The sequence below is a fragment of the Hylobates moloch genome, unplaced genomic scaffold, assembly GCF_009828535.3.
Source record: "Hylobates moloch isolate HMO894 unplaced genomic scaffold, HMol_V3 SCAFFOLD_1, whole genome shotgun sequence".
NCBI lineage: Eukaryota > Metazoa > Chordata > Mammalia > Primates > Hylobatidae > Hylobates > Hylobates moloch.
In genome coordinates this window covers 81,372,129-81,387,763 of record NW_026652276.1, presented here as the reverse complement: position 1 = coordinate 81,387,763, position 15,635 = coordinate 81,372,129, and the positions used below count along the sequence as shown (strand labels likewise).

Below are 15,635 nucleotides of genomic sequence, written 5' to 3'. Positions count from 1 at the left end.
GTTATGCCCCATTCTAAATAAACCCAACTTCAAAATGTCTGTCAGAAAACCGTTTACTTTTTTTTTTTTTTTTTTTAAGTAACATGTTAAGAGGTCCCTTTCTGAAAATTTTTCTTGGGTACTGGGAACTCAGAATTTTCATTTGAAATATATTAACAGCTTTATTTGGCATGAATGATAAAAGGTGCAGTGTATTGCCTAGTACAACCAGTAATACTTTTTTCAGTAAGAATAAAAACAAAAATAATAGTAAGCAGAGCTGTGTTTCTAACCCCAAAGAAGCTGAAGACCTTAGTTTAGATACTTCATAGGAATTCTTTAAGGAGTCCTCCTTTACCTCCTGCCAATACACTGAAGGAATCTTTTCTTGATAAATTCACCCACACTAATTATCAAATCTAAACATCACAGAAGTAAGTTAGCATCAATTATTTACCAAGCAAGACAAAGGTTTGTCATTTTTTTCCTATCTTTTCCTTCAGCCCTCTTCATCCCCATTCGTTTTTAATACTTCTTTAATCTCAGAAACAATCATTCCTAGTTTATGTCAAAGTCAGGACTTTGGAATTTGGAGCACTATCTTTACCACTTTCTGTAACTATCTCCAGTTTTAGGCTAAAACTACAGAGCATTACTGTTTTGTTTTGTTTTGTTTTGATTTTTGTTTTTGTTTTTTTTGAGACAGTCTTGCTCTGTCGCCCAGGCTGGAGTGCAGTGGTACAATCTTGGCTCACTATAAGGAGGTCATTCCATTTAATATATAATCACTTATTTTATGATTTGTTTGACATATTAAATTGTCAAATGTAAGTATTCTCTTAATATACCTCTTCTCTGATTTTGTTGATATAGACTTAGTGATAAAATCTTTTAAAAGTTTGTTTTCGTATTTGTAGTGTTCTGACTGGCTGGCTAGTGTAAAATGTTGCCTTTCTTCCTAGTCCACACTAAAATCCATTGAGTGTTCTAATTGCACAAAACACCATAGAAAAACCTTGTCTACCACTTTTAAAAACAAACTGTGAATGTGAAAATATCTTCTGATGTGACTGCATTATAAAGCTCAATACAGCAGTTTTAATCCAGAAGAATATATGATCTGAATGTTTGTCAAACACGTGATATGCAGCAACAAAATAATCTTTATTTTACTTCAGCCTGACAATATAATATATAAAATCACAAATTATTTGTATTGGCAAGATTTTATTTTACTAATTCTGAGATACTATAAAAATAATACTGTCTATATATATTTAAAGTATTTATTTAGAAAAACTGGGAAATAAATTGGAGAAGATATTAATTTTAAGAAAAACAAACTGAAATCAAGTCTTTGTCTTAGAGAACAAATAAGACTCCGAAGAAATTGAAAGAAATCTTTTGAAAAGCAAGAGTGAGGTACTTAAGTGATAAGACACAATGAAGTAAAATCTTCCATTTATAATAGCTACAATGACCTTAACTGAATAAAATCTAAATGTCACTAAAGACAGATACCCACTGGTTTGGATTTGAAATTTAAGAACTATACAATTTTGGATGAATTATAACTTATGATTCTGTATTAGGATTCTTCAGATTTCTGGGCTTTTCAGTTTATAAGCTTTAGAAAGTACACAACACTCTCTAGGTATGATGTAAAATTTTTTAAATATTTAAACCATGGAATACATTATTACAACATGTTCTTTAATGTTGATTTTTAAATGTCAGAATAGATGTAATACCAGTGTAAGCCACAGGGTGGGAGTGAAAGGCAAGAACTTGTGTTGAAGCAGCTTAAATACATAATTGCACCATCTTTATAAACCTTTTAAATGCTTGTTGAATTACAAGGAACTGTAGCTTGGTTTTCTTTCTTCCTTTAATACAGCTGCATTCTTCAGCAAAGAATCTATAACAAAAGACAAACACATTGATTTAAATATATAGGCCATTTTTACTGAATATCAAAAGAAGTAAACACATAGGTTTCTTTTTTCCCCTAAGTTTCTGGGCATATGAGGTGCTTGGTGAACAGAGCAGCAATTTTGATCAATAGTTGAATTTGAGAAATTTCTTGAATTACCAGTACCGGAAATAGTAATTGAAGTTACCAGAAATATTTCATCTCTTCAGATTTTCCTTCTTCATTTTCCTTTTTCCTTGATTTTTCTCATTTGAAGAAAAAAATCAATTGTATATTACATATAGGTCTATAAGCTGTCTCAGGTTATTTTTCAGTAGGGAAGGTAAATAAATTTTCCTTTGTGTTTTCTCTTTACTGGACCTCATTTGTATTTGGGAGCAATTTAAAGTAGTAATAGTAATCATTTTGTATCTTTAAGGTAAGAAGACAAGAGGTTTCTTCTCCTAGAAAAGAAACTTCAGCAAGGAGTCTTGGCAGTCCTTTGCTCCATGAAAGGTAGTTCTACATCCTTTTTTGCCAACTCTTAAAAATTATCAATACTGAAATATATTTTATATATTTTTTTAAGCTTTAACAATTGCAAAAAAAATAGAATAAGTGGAAGTGACCAACCCCAGAATCCTACATGTTAAAAATGACCTAAACAAGTCATGCAGTTAATAGCAGAGCTGGATCTAAAACTTGAATTCTCTAAAGCTCTACTATTTCAATAGACCAAGTGTTAAGGCCATATTTCTTTATATGGATGGATCCTAATGTGAACCTTACCAAAATGAGGAATACTTAATATTCTATTTAAGATATTTGCAGAGAACGAATGTCAATGCATTGAAATTTCTAATGTGAGAATAAGACAGCCAGCATTAGTGTATATATGAATAAGTAGATACACTAGACTATACTATATTTATGTATTAAAACTTTTAATTTATCACTTACTTTGTGCCTGGCCCTCTACAAATACAAGCTGGTTTTTGGGACATTGTCTAGGAATTTAAAATAATTTTTTTAACTTTTAAATAATTATTTTGTGGCACATAAAATGGTACTACATAAGTTTGATTATTTAAAAAACTTGAAAGTTATAGCTTTACATTTTAAAATGTTGATTTTTTTTTTTTTTTAGGGGTAATATAGAGAAGACTTTCTGGGATCTGAAAGAAGAATTTCATAGAATATGCATGCTAGCAAAAGCACAGAAAGACCACTTAAGCAAACTTAATATACCAGACACTGCAACTGGTAAGATTTAATTTAATTTACAGTAATATTGATTTGCTTAATTGAAATTGATTTCTTTTTGAATGTGAAAATATTCCTGAATGCCTATTAAGTGTGTAGCATCTGTAATTTACCCCTCATCCACGTATGTTTGAATGTGTACATGCTGTGTAAGTTCTGTAATGTATTACATATGTAATTGTTGGGTTTTTTCTCTTTGTTGTATATGATACTATGTAGATTGAACTGAAAGACATAATTACTAATTATCTTAATGAGAAATCCCACCTTAAAAAAATACGAAATAAATCCAGACTATATCCCTGAAAGTTTTCAGTTGTTTGGGGACCTTATTAAACATTAACTTTTATGTTAGTAAGTGACCTTGAAGCCACACTATCATATTATATGAGCTAAGTAATATTATAACATCAGGTTTGTTTGTAACTTCTGCCTGAAAGTTCATTATATACACTATGGATAGATGTTTTTTTCATGTTTTTTTTTTTAATTAAATACAGGATCTTGCTATGTTGCCCAGACTGGAGTGCAGTGGCTATTCACAGGCATGATGGTGCACTACAGCCTTGAACTCCTGGGCTCAAGAATTCTTTGAACTCATTTGGTTCAAGAATAAAAATGTGGCACTCAAATTTCCTGAGTGCTAGTTGTGTTTAATGCACAAAATACACATTTAGTATAAAATACAATTTAGAAGGAACATTTGTTTTACATATGTGTTATAGTATGTTTTGTAAATGCTGTACCCTTTCCTAAAACCCCAGACTGGCTTCCTGGTGTTTGCTTGAGTAGTTCTATATGAATAGCAAAATATAAGGGATTGGGTCTGGCAACCAAACACTTCTGCAAACAAAAGGAAGGTAAACTGATGATTTATAATGATAAATTCTCCTTTACCTTTGTGATTTGAGCTATTCTGCAGACAATTCCCAAGGGATGTGATTTACAGTTTTCACTCTGAGAGATGTTGCAGTCTTGCTGACTAACACCCCTTTAATTAAAGATCACTTTCCATTTCTTGCAGCTCTTACATCTAGGCTATTTTAAATCATTTTATAGTGTAAATTCACTTTTTGTTACTACTACCATTTTATTTTCAGAAAAGTTACACGATGTGGTATTACAGAAACAAAACAATCTTTGTAGACAGACATAATTTGGTTCTTTCCCTCCCTTCCCCCACCTCGCCAAAAACAACTCTTTTCTTCACCTTAATTTTTGTCATTTTCATGAGAAATTGATCTTTTGTATGGACTAAAGATACTAGATACCTCTGAAGTAAATGAATTATTTCTGTTTAAAATATGCTAGCTATGGAGATGTAGTACCTAGAATTCATAAACATGCTTTTTTGAACATCAACATCTTTTCAAGGCATTGTAATGGTGATATATTCTTTGTTACACAGAGAACTTACCTCATTATCAATGGCTTAATACTTTGACCATTTTTAAATTGCACAGGTCTAAATCTGAGTGTCTGTCAACTAGAACTCTGAGTATTTAACTTCAATTTCTTCTCCACTAAAACTTCTTCCTGATGCTTTATTTTTATCCTTTATATTAACAGTGTCACAAATAATAAGTACATTATTCTCAAAATATTTTGTGCTACAGACTCTAGTGAAGTTTTGCTGGGGTCCAAAGAGAAACCAAAATAAATATTATACTCTGACAGTAGTATATCAAAAGGAGAAAGGAAAAAATATTTTTTGAAAAGATGCCTATTCAGGGTTTCCAAGTATGTATACTACACTGTATAAAAATATAGAAGAACTATTTCGAATATGATTTGCACAATATATCTGGGAAAGGTATGTGTATTGTCCCTATGTTATTTTGTATTAAAATTTGATTTTTACTTTTAAATAACCAGATATGATTCATTTGAAAATACTGAGTTAGTAGAATTTTACATTTCTATTTATTATTAAATACTTTGTTTTTTCTACTCATCTACATATGGCAGTAGACTTAAGAAATGATAAAGATAAAATGTATGTTTATCCATAGCTTCAAATAAAGTGCTGTTTGTTTCATAAAGGAGTGTCCAATTTCAGTAGAGATTAGGAAAGAAGAATATAGGATTAAGGGTAATAAACATCCGTGAGAATGGTAACAACCATGAGGTCTTTTTCTTTTGTCAATATACAATGTAATTATAATGATAAGTAATTAAATGGATAGCCTGTATTTAAAATTGGGAAATCTAAAAATATTTCCCATTTTACTTTTTCCTTGCAAAGCTGAGTATTCTTAAAATAGGCAAAATAGAAAAGCTATTTGCTCACCTGATCATGTTTCTCAATATGGTGTCAGGATGACAAGTGCTTTAATGCATCTCATTTGAGTTTTAAGTTGTCTCAGCTTAGATTTCTAGTAGCATTAGGAATGTAAGGTTTAAATTTTTTTAATAGATACTAACTCTCACTGCTTGAGCAGATTAACTCAGATTATTTTATTGTGGCTGAGTTTTATGCCAGCTAGCTTTGCTGAAAGAAAATATCTGTTTTTTTAGAGCTGTTTGATTTCTCCTCGTTTTGTTCACAGCGGGGATAGATCAACTGCTAGAAAAATAATTCAAAGCACATTTCTGTCAATTTGGGGACTTCTCTCTATATATAGAAACCGACATGTTCAATTTAGCTTAATGGTTCAGAGCACAAATCTACAGTTAGGTTGCTTGGGTTCCAGTGGCAGATCTACCACTTACTATTATAGTTGTGTGGCCTTTGAATTAACCTCTCCAACCAGTTTCTTCACATGTAAAGTGGGGATAATAATAGTGCCTACCTCAGAATTACCTTGAGTATTATATGAATTAATGTACATACAATTATTATAATAGTACATGCCATGTGGAAGTGCTATTAATATTAATAGTCATTGCCATTAGCAGCAGCAGCAGATTCTCCAGCATTCACCTTGTTCTCCTTGTGAAGATCATTTGATAAGTCTCTCCTCTTCGGGTGTAACAGAGTCTGATTACCTCAACAGTTGGTTTTCCTGATTTGTTATTTGCAAGTAGCAAATGTCATCTACAAAGACAGTACTGTTTCCTAGACTTTCCTACCACTTTCAAGTCTGCTGCCAGGAAAAATGACTACTCGAGAGTTAATGGACTTTAAGAACCTCAGAGGCTAAAGAAATCCAGATAAACAATTAAGCTTGGTAACAATTACTATAGCACTCCTAGTCATAGAGTATCTGGTAAATGTTGATTATTATAGTAGGCTTTGTAGGGGAGAGATTACAGTTTCATTCAGAATTCATTTGTTAGGGGCATACTATGTGCCAGACACTGGGCAAGGGTCTGGAGTTAGAGGGAAACAAAACATAGTTTAAGACCTCAAAAAATCTACTTTAATGGGAGAAAGAGAGTTATGCTTGGAAATACAGTCGGGTGCCAAATGACATTTTCAGTCAACAACAGATTGCATATACAATGATGGCCCCATAAGATTATAATGGTACTTAAAAGTTCATATCAGCCCAGGCGCAGTGGCTCATGCCTGTAATCCCAGCACTTTGGGAGGCTGAGCTGGGCAGATCACCTGAGGTTGGGAGTTCAAGACCACCCTGATCAACATGGAGAAACCCCATCTCTACTAAAAATACAAAATTAGCCGGGCATGGTGACGCATGCCTGTAATCCCAGCTACTCGGGAGGCTGAGGCAGGAGAATCACTTAAACCTGGGAGGCGGAGATTGCGGTGAGCCAAGATCGTGCCATTGCACTCCATCCAGCCTGGGCAACAAGAGCGAAGCTCCGTCTCAAAAAAAGAAAAAAAAAAATCACCCTAGTGACATTGTAGGTAGCTGTTGTTACATTGTAGCACCATTTTTTTTTTTTTTTGTAAATTTAGTGTAACCTAAGTATATAGTGTTCAGAAAGTCCACAGTGATGTACAGTAATATCCTAGGCCTTCACATTCACTCACCATTAACTCACTGACTCACCCAGAGCAACCTCCAGTCCTGCAAATTCCATTCATGGTAAGTGCTCTATACAGGCATACCCATTTTTTATATTTTATGCCATATTTTTACTGTACCTTTTCAGTGTTTAAATACACAGATACCATTGTGTTACCTACAGTATTCAGTACAGCAACATGTTGTATAGGTTTGTAGCCCCCATATAGTGTAGGTGTGTAGTAGACTATACTGTCTAGGTTTCTGTAAGTACACTCTATGATGTTTGCACAATGACAAAATTGCCTAAGACTGCATTTCTCAAAATGTTCCATCATTAAGTGACACATAACTATATAACAGAGTGTTTCAGTCCTCAGGGCATCCAAGAGTCATGGGAGAGTCATCCAGAGAAACTTATGTCCAAGCCAAGATATGAAGGACAAATAAGAGTTGGGCAAAGAGGGATGGGAGGGGACACTTCCAGCAGTCTGCACAGCATGTGCAAAGGTGCAAAGACAAGAGAGTGTGGCTATTTTGGAGAACTATACGAAGTTCATTATAGCCAGAGTATGGAGTGAAAGATGAGCATGGAGAGATGACCAGGGGCCAGTAATGAACAGTCTAATAAGCCTTTTCTGAGATCTGAGGGGCTTGTAGAGCCATCAAAAGATTTTATTAGGAAGGTAACGTGGTCAGATTAGTATTTTAGAAAAACTACTCTGAGAATGAGGGATGGAGGGGAAGTTGCAATGAAGAGAACAGATGGGATATGAGACAAATTTAGAGGCAAGGAAGCAGTTTAAAGGCTGTTATAATAATCCAATAAGAAAGGATGGTATGAAGAGAGGTATAAAGAGAGGCAGTAGGTATATAACAAGATGAACCAAAGAAGTTGGTTGCATTGTACTACACATACCCAAACAGAAAAAAATATATTGGAATGTGCTGTGGCAAAAGACAGAGAGGTGTCATGAGACTGCCAAGACCAAAGGAATATAAAGGAACTGACATTTGTTAAGTGCCTACTAACCTGTACAGATACTTTGTATATCTTGTGTTCTGTATACCCTGTCTACCTAAATTTGCATCACTGGTAATGTCTCCATTTGTGAATGTTCAACAGCGCTGATGACAATCCTTAAAATGCATACATTACCAACTTCAGTGCCTTCTTTAAGGGACATTGTGGAGCTTAATTGGGCTTTTTCTAGTGTCTCAGAATCATCAACATGGACAGTACTTTGATTATCTTTTTTTATATTGAGCACTCATTGGCCCTATACTAGACTGTAGTGTTTTCTAAGTTCTTATATCAGCTTTTTTGTCTTTCTTATCTCTTCCTATGCTTTTAGCTCTTGTTGATATCTATGTCTGCCTTTAGCAACTCATATTCCCTTTTAATTTGCTGTTTCAAACCAGCTATGAGCTACGGAAATACCACCAAGTTTGTTAGAATAAATCTAAAATGACAATAGGAACAAAATTCATGTATCTATGAACCTTGTGGCTCTAATTCTGGCTCCTCAGAAGCTCTACTTTCTTTCTAGCTTTTGACTGTGTCCCAGAAAGCTGAATTTGTTGGATAAGTGGTTCTAGATAAATGAGCTACAGAGGCCCTTTTATCTACCAGATATTTACCTATTATTTACAGAGGTCTTTTTTTAAAAAAGATATAAGATGATAAAATAATCTATTCATCCACAGTTTTCTTAACATGCATCACAATATTTCATCCTTCCTTTGCCTTCACTGTCTTCTTTTTCCCAACTCCTGCAACCACCAGTCCCTCACATGGATTATTGAGAGCAGACAGTGGCTAAACTGATTAGTGATATACTTAGTTAGACAGTGACATGAATAATAAATGACCTAATTTTAGATATACCTAGTAAGATTTTCCCTTTTAACAACTTATTTGTCTAAGCAAACTCACAGTTATAGCTTCCGTTACTGACAAAATGTTTAAATGTATACACTACAAGCAAATGTTTTTTAAGTGTGGAGCAGTGTAACTGTGAACAAGATGCAAAGCTTACAGCAGAAGACCTAGGAAAAGACAAAGTAGTTAAATTGCAACTAATAAGCTATGTTTCAGTTCACCCGCTGGAGACTGCTAATATTCTGTGTAAGATGGTAGCAAATTTTAAAATCCCAGTTGTCTTCATTTGCTATAAAAACCAATAGAAAAAATAATAATTATCTGTCCAAAGCTGATTGAACAGATTTTTTTAATGATTTGAATGCAGCTGTTTCTCTTTTGTGTTCTTCTCCCTGCAGAAACACAGTGCTCTGTGCCTATACAGTGTACGGATAAAACAGATAAACAAGAAGCGCTGTTTAAGCCTCAGGCTAAAGATGATATAAATAGAGGTGCACCATCCATCACATCTGTCACACCAAGAGGACTGTGCAGAGATGAGGAAGACACCTCTTTTGAATCACTTTCTAAATTCAATGTCAAGTTTCCACCTATGGACAATGACTCAACTTTCTTACATAGCACTCCAGAGAGACCCGGCATCCTTAGTCCTGCCACGTCTGAGGCAATGTGCCAAGAGAAATTTAATATGGAGTTCAGAGACAACCCAGGGAACTTTGTTAAAACAGAAGAAACTTTATTTGAAATTCAGGGAATTGACCCCATAGCTTCAGCTATACAAAACCTTAAAACAACTGACAAAACAAAGCCCTCAAATCTTGTAAACACTTGTATCAGGACAACTCTGGATAGAGCTGCGTGTTTGCCACCTGGAGATCATAATGCATTATATGTAAATACCTTCCCACTTCTGGACCCATCTGATGCACCTTTTCCCTCACTCGATTCCCCGGGAAAAGCTATCCGAGGACCACAGCAGGTAACTGTTTTGCATTAACAAATATATTATTATGTGTGAACACACATTTTGCCATACATGCACAGATATGCATCTTTTTTACGTTATCAAACATCCTTTTTAAACTACTGACTAGCCAAAGTTAAGGCTTTCAAAAAAACAAGTCCTATAATAAATGACATGAAATTAGAAAAGCTGAATATGGTAAAACTCTATTGTTAAGTACCTTAGAATTTATGTCAGTTTTTAAAATACATGTTAAGCCTTATCCATATCTATCATGGTGTCACTTTCTTAGTTCCTTATTCAAAGCTTGTTTACTCAGGATTAATAAGATTATTAAATTTCATAGTGTGAAACAAATGCTGTTTTATTTAATAGTTTGTGTATATCATATTCATCTTTATAAGAATTCATGATCTTTCATAAGTAAATAATTGCATCTTACAGTTCTATTTATCAAAATAAGTGAACTATCTTTCAATGAATACTTCTACTACATCCTCAGTTATATAGTACATAGATCTGTAGGGTTTAGTTTTGGTTTTGGTTGCTAATCTGGAAATGAACATGTAGCCTAGTATATTTTTTAAATAGTCTCTGCATGTGTATGATATCAAATATTTTATTTAATGTTTCTAAAGCTCACAGACTTATATCCCCTAAACCACTCCTGCCCTCCCTTTTAGATTCAAGTTCCATCACAGAATGATTCTTTTAGTTAAAAAAAAGTTTAATGTCTGAAAGCAAATGAAAGCTGTATAGTTTTTACAAAAAACAGAAGCTTATGAAAATACAGATTGATGTAAATGTCTATGTAACTTGCAAACATTTGTCTGATTTCTCTTTGCCTTGAGATATTTAATTTTTTTAAAAAAGTTATTAATACCCTTTTGCTTTAAGTACACATATAGGTTATAGACTTAAATCAGCATGCAAAGACGGCAATTGTCAAGCTGTGGTATATTTTAGTAGTGGGAAGAACTAGGCATGGCTGACAATAAGTTTTAATTATAACCTCACTTATGTTCTTGTTCATTGTACTTTATTTCACTTCATAGTCTCAGTTATAGTTGCTACTAAATGAAACAAATTAAACAATTTCATTTATTGCAAGTAGAATTCCTGCGGAGCTGTGAAGTGCATCAGTTCTAATGCTTGTTACTTTTTTCTCTATTATATGTCTTGCTTGTTCTTTTACTAGTCTGTGCATTCATGTTTCAGTAGATGGCACCCTGCATTGTACATTTGCTTTCTATACTACAGCAAGGGAAACAGCTGGTATGTGATTGCAACTTGATGGAAAAGTATTCAGCTTAAAAAATTCAGGAGAATTATTATTGAGTTGTCACAAGACATGGGGCATAAGGTTAGATAATTGATATTTTGGCAGAAAAAGCAAAGAAATTAGTTTGTTTTGAAGACCATGTTACAGTTTAGGATGGGAAGAATATTTCTTAAAATAAGTTTTTTTAAAAAACAGTTTAAGCTATTTTATTAGTATTAATAAAGCTAGTATTATACAAGCTAGTATAAGTACAAAGCTAGTATAAGAACAAAATTTCTGAGTTGGGCCAGGTACGGTGCTTCATGCCTATAATCCCAGCACTTTGGGAGGCTGAGGCAGGAGGATTGATTGAGCCTAGGAATTTGAGACCAGCCTGGGCAACATAGTGAGACCCTGTCTCTACAAATACATATAGCTATATAGATATATGTAGCTGGGTGTAGTGGCATGCGCCTATGGCCCCCAGCTACTTGGAAAGCTGAGGTGGGAGGATTGCTTGAGCTAGGTAGTTGGAGGTTGCAGTGAGCTGTGATGGTGCCACCACACTCCAGCCTGGGTGACAGAGCAAGACCCTGTCTCAAAATAATAATAATAATTTTTTAAAAAAATCCTGAGTTGTTTGTAGATAGTAACAAAGAGAAGTGAATGTTTTGGCTACATATTTCAAAATTTTGCTTTATATCAATCATTACTACTAAACATCTATTTTATATATTCAGCTATCATAACCAAGACTAAAGTATATCAGATTATTATTGTTCTATGTGATTTTCTTTTTTACTTTGCTGAGTCAGTGAGTGGGATCCCAACTAAATTGTATGAAGAGATCAAATCTGAACTAAAAGTTCTTAATAGAGAAAAATGAATATGGACTTAATAGGTAAATTGGGAGTAGAAGATTGGCTTACCAAATTTAGAAGTTAAATTGCTTCTGATTTAATTTCTTACTATTTTATATAAATAAGAATTATCTTTAATAATCTTTTATTTTTGGCCATATCAATTTCACATTACAGTGATTTGTACTTTTTTGTTTAAACTGAAAACATTAAAATTAGAATCAAGTTAAGTCTAACTAGATTTTGTTTGTATGCTCACAATTTTTACTACTTTCATCAAAGAAGTTTTTCCAGAGAAAGTTATTTTACCCTAAATTTTATAACATTTATTTTAAATATTACTATTTTTGTAATAAAATTGACATTTCTTGTGAAAGGAATTGAGTCAGCATTATTATAAATCCCCCATACTGATATTTGAATGTATCTGGGTGCCTAGACAGACGTTGTATATTTACACCAATTGTACACAGCTGTCCAGTAAACTGTTTATAAGAAGACAGTGATGTCGTGAAACCCAAATGCTTCAATTAGTAATATAGTGTTTATGTAAATGATTGGTTAACCAGAATGAAAGAAGTTAGGGGAAATAACAGTAACACTTGTCAGGTGCTAGACTAGGCTGTGTGACTTTAAAAACGTAATAGTAATAGGAGGATAAGGGGTCTCTTTAAATTTGACTTTATGAGGTGATTCTTCTTAAAATATCAGAATTTAGCTGTGTCAGAGTAATTTACCTGTGTCCACATAAGAAAGAAATTTTAAAAAATAATTTGGTTTACACAACTCAGGAAAATATTTTCCAGTTAACAGACATCTATTGTGTAGCTATTATTAAGCTAAATGCTATTTCTTGTCCTTCTAGAAGTTTAAAAAAAAGAATAAGCGCAGTTATGAAAGGGTATTTATGTGCTGGTTATAGTGGAGGTAGTTCTGTTAGATTATGACTTTTCATAATTCTTTAACCAGGCAACTATTGACAAGTTTCACTTTATTCAGTGACAAGAATGAGTAAGGCCAAACTACCTATTATATAACAGAAGCAAAGTAAGAAGTCAAAACACTGCATGTGTTAGATTTTGTTGAATGATTAAATATTTGTTTTTAAAAACAAAAGATAACTGATCAGTGAAATTTGTTCAGTAGTTTAAAAGGAAAATTTTCTTTTTAAAAATCAAAATAATGCTGATTCATATATGTATTCACTGTATTTGCTTATAAACAGTGAAATTGATTTTGATTAAGACGCAATGCACACACACATCATGTCTTGTATACTAAGTAATTAATAAAGCCCCTATAATTTAAGGTTTTTATTGTAAAAAACAAAAGATAGAATTTAATTTAAAAGACCAGAGTATTAACTATTGTTCCAAAACTACTGCTGTTGTGATCATTGAGTATTAAAAATTGCATGCTAAAGCTGCAATCTTTTTAAATATATAAAGATAAAATGCATGAGTGTGTGTCCCAAGTGACTTTTAATCAAAGTTTAGTTGTACCCTTTATGAAACCAAGAATTGAGTCATGTCCTCATGCTAACTTTACGGAAAAGTAATTTGCTTTTATATTAGGGAATTAAATATATATGCTCATACATAACTCATTCAGAAATTCAAATTTGAAGTCCATTGCTATTTGAATTTAAACATAAGTAACAGATATTTTTGTTTCTTTCCTGCAGCCCATTTGGAAACCCTTTCCTAATCAAGACAGTGACTTGGTGGTACTAAGTGGCACAGACTCAGAATTGCATATACCTCGAGTATGTGAATTCTGTCAAGCAGTTTTCCCACCATCCATTACATCCAGGGGGGATTTCCTTCGGCATCTTAATTCACACTTCAATGGAGAGACTTGATACACATTTGAAAACAGACATACCAAGTTCTATGTGATGATTTTGGGTTTTTAATACTATAAATACTTGATTGTAAACTAAATTCAAGATCATTTATAGGAAAATCTAGTTTCACAACTATTTGAATTTTTTTCTGGATTTACTGTATAACTCTTATTTTTTTAAAAGATCATTCTGTTCGTTCAAGGAGAAATAGCCTAAAAGAAGAAAAACAAAAAAAAATTCTGTATAAAACTGTAATCCTTTGTATTTGTGTTTACAGTGCTATTACCATAATTCAAAATTATGTATGTGACTTACAGAGTTATGTAATCATAATTTATGTTTATTTCAAATATCTAAGTTTATTGCTTGGATTTCTAGTGAGAGCTGTTGAATTTGGTGATGTCAAATGTTTCTAGGGTTTTTTTAGTTTGTTTTTATTGAAAAATTTAATTATGCTATAGGTGATAATCTCTTTGAATAAACCTATAATAGAAAATAGCAGACAACATAAACATCTTTGTAGTATCAAACCTAATACATTTCTTGTCCAGTGATAAAACAACTGGTAGAATTATTTAAACACTTTAGATTTTTAAATAATATACATGGCTTTAATTTTTACTATGTGTATAGCTACATGATGAAATTAATTAAATATTAAGAGGTACTTATATTGTGATCATTAGTATGTCCTTTGTTCCTGAGTAAAAAAAAAAAAGAAAGGGAAGGAAGGAATCACATTTTTAGGGAAGTTTATAAAATTCATGTTTTCGTTTCAGTAACCTAATAGAATGGTGATGACCAGATTTGGTGGCATTTATTACAATTAGTGAATCACTTTGAATTTTAGAATTATTTTTCAAACTAAACTTTCTAAAGAAACATTTGTTTTTAATGGGAGCAAATCTAAAACCCTGCAAGGACTATCTATATTTGTTAACTTAGATTAGAAATGTTCATATTCTTGTTGAGAAATTTGTTATTCATTGTTAGCAGCCTGCTTGATGGCCACTGAAAGACATTTGAGAGAGTGGATACCAAATTCAGAAGGCTGCAAAATTTGTTTAAAATGAGACTTCCTTTCATTTTTATTCCCTATGATTCTCACCTTTTAGGTTTCTGTTTTCCCCTGATTCTTAAAAGTGTTTACGGCATGGCTTCCATTTTATGAAGTAAGCATTGATTTGCAACTCTCAGAAATTTAAGCCTTCTTGAAGCAAGTGCTTTAAAGTAGAGGGTGTGGGATGGGGTAATTTGAGCAGGCCTCTGTGCCACAGTGAAGAACCTTAACTTGTGGAAGAATGAGAGTGGTGCCTCGACTTCTCCCGGTGCCAAGCACATCATATTGACATGTTCCTCACCAGGGTGACAGTAATTACTAGGTATTCACTGCGAAGGGTTCTGAGGCATGTATATCTTTCTTTCATTGCCACTAGGGCTGAATGGAAATGCCTAGACAATTATCCAAGTTTCTTCCCTTTCCCCCACCTCCTGCCCACCCAGCCTCCCCTCTCCACATACACACACACACACACACACACACACACACACGCACACAAAAATAAAAACTTCCCAGCGTGTACTAGCCAGCATATACCACTGTACCTATCTCGTGAAAGGGGATTCTTTTTTCCCGTCCTTTTCTAGATGGGAAGACTTTCTCAACACAGTTGACATCTACTAGCTTGCTGACAACCAGAGGAAACTCTATGTCCCAGAAAGTGACTCAAATTAAAGTGTACCATTGACCTTCC

General features: G+C 33.3%; 1 protein-coding gene and 1 long non-coding RNA gene across 7 annotated transcripts in view; one reads left to right on the top strand and one right to left on the bottom strand.

Moving 5' to 3' along the window:
* Nucleotides 1–14,543, top strand: part of TANK (TRAF family member associated NFKB activator) — a 96,624-nt gene extending 82,081 nt beyond the window's left edge. For all 6 annotated transcript variants that reach the window (XM_032755577.2, XM_058441652.1, XM_032755580.2 and 3 more), the window contains 4 exons: nucleotides 2,331–2,407; nucleotides 3,039–3,154; nucleotides 9,349–9,929; nucleotides 13,720–14,543. In XM_032755577.2, the coding sequence (XP_032611468.1) occupies nucleotides 2,331–2,407; nucleotides 3,039–3,154; nucleotides 9,349–9,929; nucleotides 13,720–13,896 (951 nt within the window). In that variant the 3' untranslated portion in view covers nucleotides 13,897–14,543. The remainder of the gene's footprint in view (nucleotides 1–2,330; nucleotides 2,408–3,038; nucleotides 3,155–9,348; nucleotides 9,930–13,719) is intronic.
* The window catches only part of LOC116810751 (uncharacterized), a 31,699-nt gene continuing 17,735 nt past the window's right edge, over nucleotides 1,672–15,635 (bottom strand). The window contains exon 4 of the long non-coding RNA XR_009214334.1: nucleotides 1,672–1,897. This is a non-coding gene — a long non-coding RNA (uncharacterized LOC116810751). The remainder of the gene's footprint in view (nucleotides 1,898–15,635) is intronic.